Below are 15384 nucleotides of genomic sequence, written 5' to 3'. Positions count from 1 at the left end.
AGGCAGATTTTATTCTGCCCCACGCAGACACACACACGTCATTTAGACAGAACAGAAATTTAATTAGAACCTCGTGACATCACAAACATGGCTGCTGTTGAAAGGCACTTCCTAATTATTATACAATGGATTCAATAGAACACAACTGAACTAACAGGTTTCTGGTGCATTAAAGCTATAAGGAAGTGTAACACAGAATTTGCAAATAAACTTCATGAATGTAAAATAAGTGAGAAACTCAAATCTACACTATTTCATTTAGATCTGTGGTGGTGGAGATCAAATGGTAAATCAAAATCACATAACCAATGATGTAAAACAATGGACAAAAAGTAAAATATACACATCACCCCTACAACTACAGAAAACAAAAGCAATCGATTAACTCAGTCCCAATACTAAACAGCAAATCACATACAGAACTCTTGGCTATCAATCAATCATAGATACAAAGGTTGCTAACAGGTGAGGTTTAATTTGAACAGTAAGGCTGCATTTACACAGGCAGCCCAATTATTTGCAAAAGATCTGATCTCACTGGTCAAAAGATCAGAATTGGACTGCCTGTGTAGACGCCGCCTTACTAGGCCAAGCTGGACATCTAGGGGGTATGTTCAGGATTGCAAACAAATTGCAACATCACTCATCTCCCATACACATCTGCTAACATTTATGAACACAAGGCAACAGTTTGATAATCCTGAATATGCCCTTCAGTTTTTGCTCTAGTGCGTGCCATCATGACTTTAAATTAATTTCTTCAAGGTTTTATAATGTAAATATATGGACAGTTTGAGAGGTTGATTGGGCAAATAGAGTGTATACACCATCGCGTTTGAGCCTTCTGTAGGAAGGACACTACACAGGCACTAGCGGAAAAGTTGAAATGGTTGGTGACACTATCAGTGGAGGCTGTTGAGGGGAGGACGGCTCATAATATTGTCTGGGATGGAATCAACCATGAGACAACCACGTGTCTGATTCCATTCACTCCATTCCAGCCATTATGAGCCGTCCTCCCCTCAGCAGCCTCCACTGTCCTGTACACATATAAATACCGAGGGAGCGGTTCCACCCTCCCAAAATGTTTCCACTACTAGCCTAGCAAAGTAATATCACTCATATTTAATAAATACACTTCTGTGCCCCAAATGGCACTATAATCCCTATGTAGGGTCCATATAGTGTAGTGCACTATATAGGGAATAGGGTGACATTTTGGACACAAGCCAGTGAGGTCTTCCCTTTGACCAAGTGGACTCCAATGATGTATATAAACAACTTATGTGTGTGTCTACATTTACCTACACACATCTATCTATATGTGAATATGTACATCTATGCTTGTCTATGGTGGACTCAAGGTCACCATGGTGTCAACATTACATACAGTGAGTCTAAGGCACCGTCAACAAAGTATACCAGGGTTCTTGTTAAGGAGAAGTGCATAACATTTACATAGAAGCCATTCTTCAATGGATTCTACGTCTGCTGTTTTCAGTCTTCTCCTTTAATGCGTCAATCAGCAGTTGAAACGATAACAAATCCCGTTTCGGTAGAAAGCTGAGGGACGGGGCTCAAACTCATAGAGTTATGGATACGAGGACTGACCGTCCATGAAATCAAAATGATAGTTCACCATGTTGAGGCTAAATAGGGTTTGTTTACATACATTGGAGTAAAACAAGCTTAGAATTTTGGGTTCTGATGGGGTACAACAGTTGAACTAACCTCATGAGGCATTTCTAAGTTCTATTCTTGAAGAATCAATTGGTACATATCATTAATACATCCAAAAATGTATCTGCAGATTGCCACTTTAAAGAAGCAATTGATGAAATCCCAAGTATTGTATTGTTATCAAGTGCTTAAGTTAGTCCTGTATGATTTACATTTAAAGTCAGTCAGATGGTTTGAAGTAGTAATCTACGAAGTGCCAAAGCACACTTGGACCTTGGTGGACCGGAGCTATACAGCCGCAGCCCTTGGTTGTGTTCATTGGTGCACACCACAGCAAAACTTTTTGCAATGGAAAAACAAATTGATGAAAACCTTCCAACTGTTTTACTTGTTTTGAAAGCAGTAACTCCCCTCAATGTACTCTGAACATTTAATGACTCTAGGACCAAGAAAATGTATTCAAAATAGCTTCTGAAGTTCAGTAATTGTGTGCTTGTTAATGTTCATATATAGCCGTTTTTTCTTCCATTTGGTGCCTAATGAACATGACCCAGCTGCTGCACTGAGGTTCCTGAAGTCAGTCTTGGCAGTAAGAGTAATTTATTCATGAATTACTATACTTTTACCTTTAGTAGTACAAAGCAGGGAGTGGTCTCAGACTCAGAAAGACTGATAGTGGGTTTCCTAAGTAATACAAACCATAGATGGCTTTATCTAGCGGCAGTGGAAGACTTATGTTCCCATTCTCCACCCTTTTCCAGTGCACATGGTTCTAAAAGCATAGCACTGGTGTAAGGATTGGCTGGAGGGAGTTTCCACCATTGTCAAAGCCATAGGGGAAAAAAGTAGGCCAGTACAGTGCATGCTTTGGGAGAAGGATGGAGAATTGGGACTAATTTATCTCCTGGTTACAGCCTGGTTTCCACCCATCCAGTTGCTATAGTTTTTCTGGACAGTAGACATATGAAAGATGACTGACAACTCAATCAATACATAATGACTAGATAGGAACATACAGATCAGTTGAGCAAACAAGCCTTGTGTTTTCAACGGGCGGTTTAACGTGTTTTTTTCTTTAGGCTTTTTATGGCTTTATCTTGACTGTTATCAGATAGACAGGGTTAAAGAGTTATGAAAAAGGACTTGTATACTGCATCCTAAATGACACCCTATATATAGTGCACTACTTTTAACCAGAGCCTTATGGGTCCTGGTCAAAAGTAGTCCACTATAAAGGGAATTGGGTGCCATTTGGGACACAGACAACGTCTGTCTACGGCTCCTGAAGTGGGACAGAAACCCAGCAGTTTACATAGGACATTAATAATAAGGCTTTCTTGGGCATTTGGCTTATAGTTGGCTTATCCTGTAGAATTCAGTAGTCTCATGATACACTGGTCAATTAAATAAACATACTTTTTTGACATTGAATAAAACATTATGCTTGCATGTCATCATCAATATAATTGTGCAAATTGAAAACAAAAAGATAAAATGTTTAAAAAAAAGACACTACAGCCATTCAAAGAATTGACGCTTCGACTATGAATATCTAGTATGTACAGACACCAGAGGCGGCTGGTGGGAGAAAGCTATAGGAGGACTGGCTCACTAATGGCTGGAATGAAATTAACTGAACCGAGTCAAGCATGTGGTTTCCATGTTTGATAGCGTTCCATTTATTCCATTCCAGCCATTACAATAAGGAGGTCCTCCTATAGCTCATCCCACCATCCTCCTCTGACAGATACACATTCTCCTTCCTTCTGGAACACAGAAGCAGGGGACTAGAGTTCTGAACAGAGAGGGGGGGGGGGGGGAAGACAAGCACACTGATTAGCTAAAGCAAGCACTTGCCCCTCCCACGAGAGCTCTCATTGGCCGTTTTTCGCATATCCCAAATCATGTGAGCTCCAGTGTCATGTGACCAAGCTCTGACTTTTGCCCCTCCCCCTCAGCTGCGCCCCTGTCTCAGGGTAGAAGTCTCCCTTTAACCACATCATCCACTGAATTAGTAGTAAGCAGACCTGTGTTCAAACACTATTTAAAACCATTTCAAATACTTTATCGGTCTGTGCTTTCATCCAGTTTCCCTGTTGCAAATTAAACCAATATAAAAGTTGACAGAGTGCAAACTCCACCCACCTTGCACTGCAGACAGACAAAAGCAAAACAAATATTTCAAATAGTATTTGAACCCAGGTCTGGTGATAAGGAGCTTCCACCTCCTTTCTCCATACTTCTATCCCAGTAATAGTATGGTGAAATTGCCCCTTGGCCTAGATGCTGATCTTGGGTCAGTTTTGCATTTCCCCCACTAATGGTTAAGGTTAGGAATGGGGGAAGTGAAGCTGATCCTAGATCTGTACCTAGGGGAAACTTCACCGCGGAGCCCCTCAGTAGTTGGGGGGTTGGTAGTCCCCCTGGGGTTGAGTGGAGGTGATGGTGCTGGGGGTGAAGGGGGTTTGTTGGAAGTCGTCTGGCGCACTGGAAGGGTACGGGGAGTAGGTGGTGGGGGTGTAGGCCGAGGGGGCGTAGGTCGGAGGGTAAGGGGTGTGCTGCTCCGGCGGAGGCTCGGTGTAGATGCTCTGGGTGACATCAGCAACGCCACGGCGATATCTCCCCAAAGCGAAGTAGGTTAGGATTCCCTGTTGTAGACACAAAGAGGAGTCAATTCATGAATCAATTAATGAATTAATCATTCAGTCAGTCAATGGATCAATGAATAAGTCAGTCAGTGTGGTGAAGCTATGACCAGGCCATAGTGTAGCTGTAGTAAAGGAGAGGTAGTAAGGCAGCTGTAGTGACAGTCCTCCTCACCCAGGTGGCAATAGAGAAGAAAGAGAAGGCGATAGTGGCGCGGGCGGCGTCCTGGGGGATTCCTCTGACATCAAGCGTATGACTCCATTGGCTAGCCAGGAGGCAGAAACACACGAACCACAGGAACGTCCACACACCTGATACAAACAGACAAGAAACAAGGAATATACTTATTTACACTACAACTACCTACAGGGTCACATTCATTAGGAAACACAACTGAGAATGTTATGAAACCTTTAATCAATGGGGAAAAAATATATAAGCGTTTCTTATTGTACGTTCCAGGCAGTCCCTCCCCGTTTCAGTCCGTTTTCTTCCATGTGGTGCTATGATGAACAAGACCCAGGTGACTGGAAGCTCTCTCCTCACACCACAACCCTAGGTTTACACACACCTCCCCTTACCCCCTCCTCACCTGAGAATCCCAGGTCGGCCATGACAGCGTACTTCCTCTCTTTTGCGTTGCTCATCAGCGGCATGTAGGCGTCCAATAAGAGGAAGAAAAAACAGGCCAGGAAGGCTAGAGAAATAAAGAGATACTTTATAAATATATATTTTAACAATTTATTGAGACTAAGGAAATGAGGTGGGGAGTCAGGCAAGTGGGAGAAACAGTAAGAAGGACTCAGGGTTTGAACCCCAGTCTCCTGCGGGGAGTCGTATTATGAGACAAGGAATCAACCCCAGTCTCCTGCGGGGAGTCGTATTATGAGACGTGCCGGGAGTGTTACCACTACACCATAGCTCTGCATAGAGAGATACTTTCTATTGTCGATTGTCACAGAGACACAAAATTATTTTTCTGTTATCTGAACCCAGGGCACAACGGCGGGAGATGCCATCTCTGATCCCGTTTGCTGCCCGGCCCCGACCAGATTTTTCCCACTCAAGGGTTGTTTCCCCTAGGTACAGATCTAGGATCTGCTTCCCCTCCCCAATCCTATCTATTACTTAGTGAGGGATGGAGGGGGAAATGCTTAACTGTCCCAAGATCAGCATCTTGGGGAGACTTCACTCAACACCATTTTTACATCAGCCCTGGGATTAGAACCTGTAACCCAGCACCACTAGACTACTTACCTATGACACCGATGCCCACAGCGTAGTGACACGCCGAGTCATTCTGGTTGAAGACGCAATGCGCCTCGGGTTTGTGTGGCTTGTTGACAAATCCCTCCGCCGTGATGCAGGAGAAGACCACGATGGAAAAAATCTAAGAAGGGGAAGAGAGGAAAGTTTCAATTTGACTGTTTTGACTGTGACCTGCATGTTCATTTATCCATCTAGTCGTCTATCAACGACGGGGCCTTGTTTCTCCATCCCTCAACGACGGGGGCCTTGTTTCTCCATCCCTCAACGACGGGGGCCTTGTTTCTCCATCCCTCAACGACGGGGGCCTTGTTTCTCCATCCCTCAACGACGGGGGCCTTGTTTCTCCATCCCTCAACGACGGGGGCCTTGTTTCTCCATCCCTCAACGACGGGGGCCTTGTTTCTCCATCCCTCAACGACGGGGGCCTTGTTTCTCCATCCCTCAACGACGGGGGCCTTGTTTCTCCATCCCTCAACGACGGGGCCTTGTTTCTCCATCCCTCAACGACGGGGGCCTTGTTTCTCCATCCCTCAACGACGGGGGCCTTGTTTCTCCATCCCTCAACGACGGGGGCCTTGTTTCTCCATCCCTCAACGACGGGGGCCTTATTTCTCCATCCCTCAACGACGGGGGCCTTGTTTCTCCATCCCTCAACGACGGGGCCTTGTTTCTCCATCCCTCAACGACGGGGCCTTGTTTCTCCATCCCTCAACGACGGGGCCTTGTTTCTCCATCCCTCAACGACGGGGGCCTTGTTTCTCCATCCCTCAACGACGGGGGCCTTGTTTCTCCATCCCTCAACGACGGGGGCCTTGTTTCTCCATCCCTCAACGACGGGGGCCTTGTTTCTCCATCCCTCAACGACGGGGGCCTTGTTTCTCCATCCCTCAACGACGGGGGCCTTGTTTCTCCATCCCTCAACGACGGGGGCCTTGTTTCTCCATCCCTCAACGACGGGGGCCTTGTTTCTCCATCCCTCAACGACGGGGGCCTTGTTTCTCCATCCCTCAACGACGGGGGCCTTGTTTCTCCATCCCTCAACGACGGGGGCCTTGTTTCTCCATCCCTCAACGACGGGGGCCTTGTTTCTCCATCCCTCAACGACGGGGGCCTTATTTCTCCATCTAGTCATCTATCAATGACGGGGCCAGTAGAAACATAGAATATCTTTCAGAAGACCTCTCATTGTAACAGGCGACACTATCCACTTAGGCTCTCTATTTTTCCATTCCAATGACTGTGAGAACAGAAAAACTAGGGCCTGATGCCAACACCAGGGTCGTGTTCTTTAGGACAACAGAAAACCTTTCAAAACTGTAAACTAAAATGAACACTTCTTATTGGACGAGTCCAGGGAGTCCCTCTCTTTTTTAGTCTAGTTCTCTCTCTCTCCATTTGGTGCTTAATGAACCGGACCCAGGCCTCTGTTGTCAGTTCAGTTCCAGTCTCTGTCTTGTTACTGGTCCACCACCGTCATGTGACCCAGCAGCACTGACATACTTGTGACCAGAGATGCCACCAATTTCCTCTTCAAATATTAGTGAGACAGAGAGAAATGTGTGTTTCCTTTGAGAATGGGATGGAAAAGAAAGAGAGAAAGGAGAAAAATAGTGTCTCTTTCCAGAGAAAGAAAGACAACGGGAGAGAACGGTACAGATAGTTACTGGGGAGTTCCAAAAAGAGAGAACTGAAAAGTGAGAGAAAGAGATATCAAAGCCAGGGAGACAGAGAAACCGAGAGAGACAGAAATAATTCAACAACAGCAGAGAGAGAGTCTGCTGACTGAGGGAAGAGAGAGAGAATTCAACAACAGCAGAGAGAGAGTCTGCTGACTGAGGGAAGAGAGAGAGAATTCAACAACAGTAGAGAGAGAGTCTGCTGACTGAGGGAAGAGAGAGAGAATTCAACAACAGCAGAGAGAGAGTCTGCTGACTGAGGGAAGAGAGAGAGAATTCAACAACAGCAGAGAGAGAGTCTGCTGACTGAGGGAAGAGAGAGAGAATTCAACAACAGCAGAGAGAAAGTCTGCTGACTGAGGGAAGAGAGAGAGAATTCAACAACAGCAGAGAGAAAGTCTGCTGACTGAGGGAAGAGAGAGAGAATTCAACAACAGCAGAGAGAAAGTCTGCTGACTGAGGGAAGAGAGAGAGAATTCAACAACAGTAGAGAGAGTCTGCTGACTGAGGGAAGAGAGAGAGAATTCAACAACAGTAGAGAGAGAGTCTGCTGACTGAGGGAAGAGAGAGAGAATTCAACAACAGTAGAGAGAGTCTGCTGACTGAGGGAAGAGAGAGAGAATTCAACAACAGCAGAGAGAGAGTCTGCTGACTGAGGGAAGAGAGAGAGAATTCAACAACAGCAGAGAGAGTCTGCTGACTGAGGGAAGAGAGAGAGAATTCAACAACAGCAGAGAGTCTGCTGACTGAGGGAAGAGAGAGAGAATTCAACAACAGCAGAGAGAGAGTCTGCTGACTGAGGGAAGAGAGAGAGAATTCAACAACAGTAGAGAGAGAGTCTGCTGACTGAGGGAAGAGAGAGAGAATTCAACAACAGTAGAGAGAGAGTCTGCTGACTGAGGGAAGAGAGAGAGAATTCAACAACAGTAGAGAGAAAGTCTGCTGACTGAGGGAAGAGAGAGAGAATTCAACAACAGTAGAGAGAGAGTCTGCTGACTGAGGGAAGAGAGAGAGAATTCAACAACAGCAGAGAGAGAGTCTGCTGACTGAGGGAAGAGAGAGAGAATTCAACAACAGTAGAGAGAGAGTCTGCTGACTGAGGGAAGAGAGAGAGAATTCAACAACAGCAGAGAGTCTGCTGACTGAGGGAAGAGAGAGAGAATTCAACAACAGCAGAGAGAGAGTCTGCTGACTGAGGGAAGAGAGAGAGAATTCAACAACAGCAGAGAGAGAGTCTGCTGACTGAGGGAAGAGAGAGAGAATTCAACAACAGTAGAGAGAGTCTGCTGACTGAGGGAAGAGAGAGAGAATTCAACAACAGCAGAGAGAGAGTCTGCTGACTGAGGGAAGAGAGAGAGAATTCAACAACAGCAGAGAGTCTGCTGACTGAGGGAAGAGAGAGAGAATTCAACAACAGTAGAGAGAGAGTCTGCTGACTGAGGGAAGAGAGAGAGAATTCAACAACAGCAGAGAGAAAGTCTGCTGACTGAGGGAAGAGAGAGAATTCAACAACAGTAGAGAGAGTCTGCTGACTGAGGGAAGAGAGAGAATTCAACAACAGTAGAGAGAGTCTGCTGACTGAGGGAAGAGAGAGAGAATTCAACAACAGTAGAGAGAGTCTGCTGACTGAGGGAAGAGAGAGAGAATTCAACAACAGCAGAGAGAGAGTCTGCTGACTGAGGAAAGAGAGAGAATTCAACAACAGCAGAGAGAAAGTCTGCTGACTGAGGGAAGAGAGAGAGAATTCAACAACAGCAGAGAGAGAGTCTGCTGACTGAGGGAAGAGAGAGAGAATTCAACAACAGCAGAGAGAGAGTCTGCTGACTGAGGGAAGAGAGAGAGAATTCAACAACAGCAGAGAGAGAGAATGCTGACTGAGGGAAGAGAGAGAGAATTCAACAACAGTAGAGAGAAAGTCTGCTGACTGAGGGAAGAGAGAGAGAATTCAACAACAGCAGAGAGTCTGCTGACTGAGGGAAGAGAGAGAGAATTCAACAACAGTAGAGAGAGAGTCTGCTGACTGAGGGAAGAGAGAGAGAATTCAACAACAGCAGAGAGTCTGCTGACTGAGGGAAGAGAGAGAGAATTCAACAACAGCAGAGAGAGAGTCTGCTGACTGAGGGAAGAGAGAGAGAATTCAACAACAGCAGAGAGAGAGTCTGCTGACTGAGGGAAGAGAGAGAGAATTCAACAACAGTAGAGAGAGTCTGCTGACTGAGGGAAGAGAGAGAGAATTCAACAACAGCAGAGAGAGAGTCTGCTGACTGAGGGAAGAGAGAGAGAATTCAACAACAGCAGAGAGTCTGCTGACTGAGGGAAGAGAGAGAGAATTCAACAACAGTAGAGAGAGAGTCTGCTGACTGAGGGAAGAGAGAGAGAATTCAACAACAGCAGAGAGAAAGTCTGCTGACTGAGGGAAGAGAGAGAATTCAACAACAGTAGAGAGAGTCTGCTGACTGAGGGAAGAGAGAGAATTCAACAACAGTAGAGAGAGTCTGCTGACTGAGGGAAGAGAGAGAGAATTCAACAACAGTAGAGAGAGTCTGCTGACTGAGGGAAGAGAGAGAATTCAACAACAGCAGAGAGAGAGTCTGCTGACTGAGGAAAGAGAGAGAATTCAACAACAGCAGAGAGAAAGTCTGCTGACTGAGGGAAGAGAGAGAGAATTCAACAACAGCAGAGAGAGAGTCTGCTGACTGAGGGAAGAGAGAGAGAATTCAACAACAGCAGAGAGAGAGTCTGCTGACTGAGGGAAGAGAGAGAGAATTCAACAACAGCAGAGAGAGAGAATGCTGACTGAGGGAAGAGAGAGAGAATTCAACAACAGCAGAGAGAGAGAATGCTGACTGAGGGAAGAGAGAGAGAATGCTGACTGAGGGAAAGGAAGAGTGATGGAAGAGAGACAGAAACAAAGGAAACTGTGAGAGAGCACCAACAGACGATAACCCACATGTTATTTCCTTACGCCATGTCATACAACAATGGTGTGTGTGTTTGTGTGAGTGAGTGAGCGTGTGTGCGAGCAAGTGTCTATGCGATGACGAGTGTGTGTTCCACTGGATATGAGAGGGTCCTTGGAAGACACTGCCAGAGAGAGCACTGGATGGAGGGGGGGGGCTAGATGGGGTATCACCTTACCTCCCATCTGCCCCCACCGTTAGGGAGAACTGGTTGTGTCGACAGACAGCACATTCTGTCCAGACCTAGGTAGTGTCCCAAATGGCTACCTATTCACTACATAGGGCACTTCTTTTGATCAGAGGTCCATGGGCCCTGATCAAAAGTAGTGCACTATATAGGCAATCGGATGCCATTTGAGTCACAGACCCTACTGTGTTACACTGTTTACATGTTGGTACGCTACACTGCTCAGGCTTACAGGCTTATAAACCAACTAGACTGACAATTTCCACCGTGTGGCTCTAGTGTTATCTGTTAATGTACGTCTCTGTATGGAGGAGACTGTCTGAGCAACAGACATCTTGGTGGTATGTAGCTACAAGACCTGAGGTTAGATATTACTGAACAGGGCCTAGGGGCATCTGGTCTTGGTCAGATATTACTGAACAGGGCCTAGGGGCATCTGGTCTTGGTTAGATATTACTGAACAGGGCCTAGGGGCATCTGGTCTTGGTCAGATATTACTGAACAGGGCCTAGGGGCATCTGGTCTTGGTCAGATATTATTGAACAGGGCCTAGGGGCATCTGGTCTTGGTTAGATATTATTGAACAGGGCCTAGGGGCATCTGGTCTTGGTTAGATATTATTGAACAGGGCCTAGGGGCATCTGGTCTTGGTTAGATATTATTGAACAGGGCCTAGGGGCATCTGGTCTTGGTTAGATATTACTGAACAGGGCCTAGGGGCATCTGGTCTTGGTTAGATATTACTGAACAGGGCCTAGGGGCATCTGGTCTTGGTTAGATATTACTGAACAGGGCCTAGGGGCATCTGGTCTTGGTCAGATATTACTGAACAGGGCCTAGGGGCATCTGGTCTTGGTTAGATATTACTGAACAGGGCCTAGGGGCATCTGGTCTTGGTTAGATATTATTGAACAGGGCCTAGGGGCATCTGGTCTTGGTTAGATATTACTGAACAGGTCCTAGGGGCATCTGGTCTTGGTTAGATATTACTGAACAGGGCCTAGGGGCATCTGGTCTTGGTTAGATATTACTGAACAGGGCCTAGGGGCATCTGGTCTTGGTTAGATATTACTGAACAGGGCCTAGGGGCATCTGGTCTTGGTTAGATATTACTGAACAGGGCCTAGGGGCATCTGGTCTTGGTTAGATATTACTGAACAGGGCCTAGGGGCATCTGGTCTTGGTCAGATATTACTGAACAGGGCCTAGGGGCATCTGGTCTTGGTTAGATATTACTGAACAGGGCCTAGGGGCATCTGGTCTTGGTTAGATATTACTGAACAGGGCCTAGGGGCATCTGGTCTTGGTTAGATATTACTGAACAGGGCCTAGGGGCATCTGGTCTTGGTTAGATATTATTGAACAGGGCCTAGGGGCATCTGGTCTTGGTTAGATATTATTGAACAGGGCCTAGGGGCATCTGGTCTTGGTTAGATATTACTGAACAGGGCCTAGGGGCATCTGGTCTTGGTTAGATATTACTGAACAGGGCCTAGGGGCATCTGGTCTTGGTTAGATATTACTGAACAGGGCCTAGGGGCATCTGGTCTTGGTTAGATATTACTGAACAGGGCCTAGGGGCATCTGGTCTTGGTTAGATATTATTGAACAGGGCCTAGGGGCATCTGGTCTTGGTTAGATATTACTGAACAGGGCCTAGGGGCATCTGGTCTTGGTTAGATATTACTGAACAGGGCCTAGGGGCATCTGGTCTTGGTCAGATATTAGTGAACAGGGCCTAGGGGCATCTGGTCTTGGTCAGATATTACTGAACAGGGCCTAGGGGCATCTGGTCTTGGTTAGATATTATTGAACAGGGCCTAGGGGCATCTGGTCTTGGTTAGATATTATTGAACAGGGCCTAGGGGCATCTGGTCTTGGTTAGATATTACTGAACAGGGCCTAGGGGCATCTGGTCTTGGTTAGATATTATTGAACAGGGCCTAGGGGCATCTGGTCTTGGTCAGATATTATTGAACAGGGCCTAGGGGCATCTGGTCTTGGTTAGATATTACTGAACAGGGCCTAGGGGCATCTGGTCTTGGTTAGATATTACTGAACAGGGCCTAGGGGCATCTGGTCTTGGTCAGATATTATTGAACAGGGCCTAGGGGCATCTGGTCTTGGTTAGATATTACTGAACAGGGCCTAGGGGCATCTGGTCTTGGTTAGATATTACTGAACAGGGCCTAGGGGCATCTGGTCTTGGTTAGATATTATTGAACAGGGCCTAGGGGCATCTGGTCTTGGTCAGATATTATTGAACAGGGCCTAGGGGCATCTGGTCTTGGTCAGATATTATTGAACAGGGCCTAGGGGCATCTGGTCTTGGTTAGATATTACTGAACAGGGCCTAGGGGCATCTGGTCTTGGTTAGATATTACTGAACAGGGCCTAGGGGCATCTGGTCTTGGTTAGATATTATTGAACAGGGCCTAGGGGCATCTGGTCTTGGTCAGATATTATTGAACAGGGCCTAGGGGCATCTGGTCTTGGTTAGATATTACTGAACAGGGCCTAGGGGCATCTGGTCTTGGTTAGATATTACTGAACAGGGCCTAGGGGCATCTGGTCTTGGTCAGATATTATTGAACAGGGCCTAGGGGCATCTGGTCTTGGTTAGATATTACTGAACAGGTCCTAGGGGCATCTGGTCTTGGTTAGATATTACTGAACAGGGCCTAGGGGCATCTGGTCTTGGTCAGATATTACTGAACAGGGCCTAGGGGCATCTGGTCTTGGTTAGATATTACTGAACAGGGCCTAGGGGCATCTGGTCTTGGTTAGATATTACTGAACAGGGCCTAGGGGCATCTGGTCTTGGTTAGATATTACTGAACAGGGCCTAGGGGCATCTGGTCTTGGTTAGATATTATTGAACAGGGCCTAGGGGCATCTGGTCTTGGTTAGATATTACTGAACAGGGCCTAGGGGCATCTGGTCTTGGTTAGATATTATTGAACAGGGCCTAGGGGCATCTGGTCTTGGTCAGATATTATTGAACAGGGCCTAGGGGCATCTGGTCTTGGTTAGATATTACTGAACAGGGCCTAGGGGCATCTGGTCTTGGTTAGATATTACTGAACAGGGCCTAGGGGCATCTGGTCTTGGTTAGATATTATTGAACAGGGCCTAGGGGCATCTGGTCTTGGTTAGATATTATTGAACAGGGCCTAGGGGCATCTGGTCTTGGTTAGATATTACTGAACAGGGCCTAGGGGCATCTGGTCTTGGTTAGATATTACTGAACAGGGCCTAGGGGCATCTGAAAAGTAGATGCATATGCGCGCATCGACATTAACACACACCCACACAACATTTTTTGGAGTTCCTCAAACCTAATGGACCAATCAAACCAGGAATATCCCTAAAATTACAATCTCTACCATTAGGCATATCAGACCACAGACTGACTAACTGGGCCTCTCTCTCCCTCTTTGGAAAGTCCCTCTCACTGCCTTCTGGTGGAGCAACATGACATTACAACATGCCTGTTGATGACCAACCAAAATGGGCTGGCAGTGGGTGCTGCTACCACTCACGTCTATATGACACGTCTTTTGCTATGTCAAAGAATAGGCCTAATGTCGAGGGAAAACGATTTTTCCTCAGAGTTTAATTTGTGTGCGTGATTGTCATTATTGGACAAACAGGCCCTGGTATCTCAGAAGGCAGAAGTGTCCATGTGTTCAGACCACTTTAGGCTGTTGTCCCATTACGTCCTTTTAACCTCACCTGTATCAGACAATGGAAACACACAGTGTTCACTAAGTTTCACTTCAACTAGCCTAGTTCAAGCTGTGTGAATCCTTTAAGTCTTATATGTACACTTCTGCGTTGTGTTTCTAAACAATAACAGCAGCAGCTGCTGCCACAGGCATCACATGGGGGTTAGTTCCCCTCAGTCTGTGTGTTGATAACATCTTCAATACACTGTCAGTCCATACGTATGACATTACACAATGAAGCTCCATGTAAGCCTAGTTAGAAGTGTAGCCTAGGCACATAGCTAGGCCGAATCAATTTATCATGATAAAAATGCAATGAATTGGAAATAACTCCCGCCCCCACCCACTTCAATAGTATCCTGATTGTTGTTGTCAACAGTTGCACGTCCGCAGCTGTACTTTGCAGTGTCGTGACATCAACTGTAACATTATACATCTATCAAGAGGAATACGAGTCGACAATAACACATTGGCTAATATGCAATTAAAGGGCTATCTGTGGTGAAAATATATATTCGGGATGATCAGATCAACATTTAACACAAACGGCATAGTTCGCTCAGTTGCGTTTGAAATTATACAAAGACAAAGTGGCAGGTAACGTTAGACAATGTGTTAACGTTAAGCCTCTGTGCTCAACTTCCTTGAAACATTTTAGTCAATAAGTAACTCAAGTTATTACTCTCTGTGTTGCTTGCTTTGTCAAACTCACCCAACTCAAGAAGCGCACGATAGTGTACGGTTGTTTAGCAAACTTCTGAAAGTCGAAGCTACCGCCTGCGAGCGAAGCTCCGTACGCACTAGCGCCACCAACTCCCCCGGTCTCCTCCATTTCTGTTGCTCAAGTTCAGCACAAGTCACAAGACAAGCAACCGTTGATTTAGACACGAATCTTCCTTGTAACACAGATAGCTAGACTACCAACCGCCTTCTTGTTTTTTCGCGACGAGTTTCCTGAAAGTAGAAGGACGCCTACACATACGCACGTAGTGTGCTATCTCCCAAGGGACCGTCGTGAAAATGTAATTTCACACAAAAGTTAACTATATTGATACGATGTGGCTCACTTGGTCATAAACATGGTCATATGGTTCTCTTTGTGAAAACGTATCAGACAGAAGAAGTCATAATTGGCTATCCACTTTTATTCGACAAAAATATATTTAATTTGTCTGTCTTGTAGCAATGGACATCTCCCTAATAGTAAATTGTATTCAGTTGTCTATCTCTCTCAGCGT

At 45.9% G+C, this 15384-nt stretch overlaps 1 protein-coding gene across 1 annotated transcript; it reads right to left on the bottom strand.

The window, feature by feature from the left end:
* Positions 1-41: 41 nt before the first annotated feature.
* On the bottom strand, positions 42-15160 carry LOC106564351 (synaptogyrin-2). The gene is made up of 5 exons (XM_014130411.2): positions 14859-15160; positions 5584-5716; positions 4919-5023; positions 4501-4637; positions 42-4328 (listed from the first exon to the last, which is right to left on the bottom strand). The coding sequence occupies exons 1-5, from the start codon at positions 14976-14978 to the stop codon at positions 4077-4079; spliced, it is 747 nt and encodes a 248-aa protein (XP_013985886.1). The 5' UTR covers positions 14979-15160; the 3' UTR covers positions 42-4076.
* Positions 15161-15384: the final 224 nt, after the last annotated feature.

Source organism: Salmo salar, chromosome ssa12 (assembly GCF_905237065.1).
Source record: "Salmo salar chromosome ssa12, Ssal_v3.1, whole genome shotgun sequence".
NCBI lineage: Eukaryota > Metazoa > Chordata > Actinopteri > Salmoniformes > Salmonidae > Salmo > Salmo salar.
Note: the sequence above shows the minus strand (reverse complement) of the source record. Positions and strands in the feature narration are given on the sequence as shown.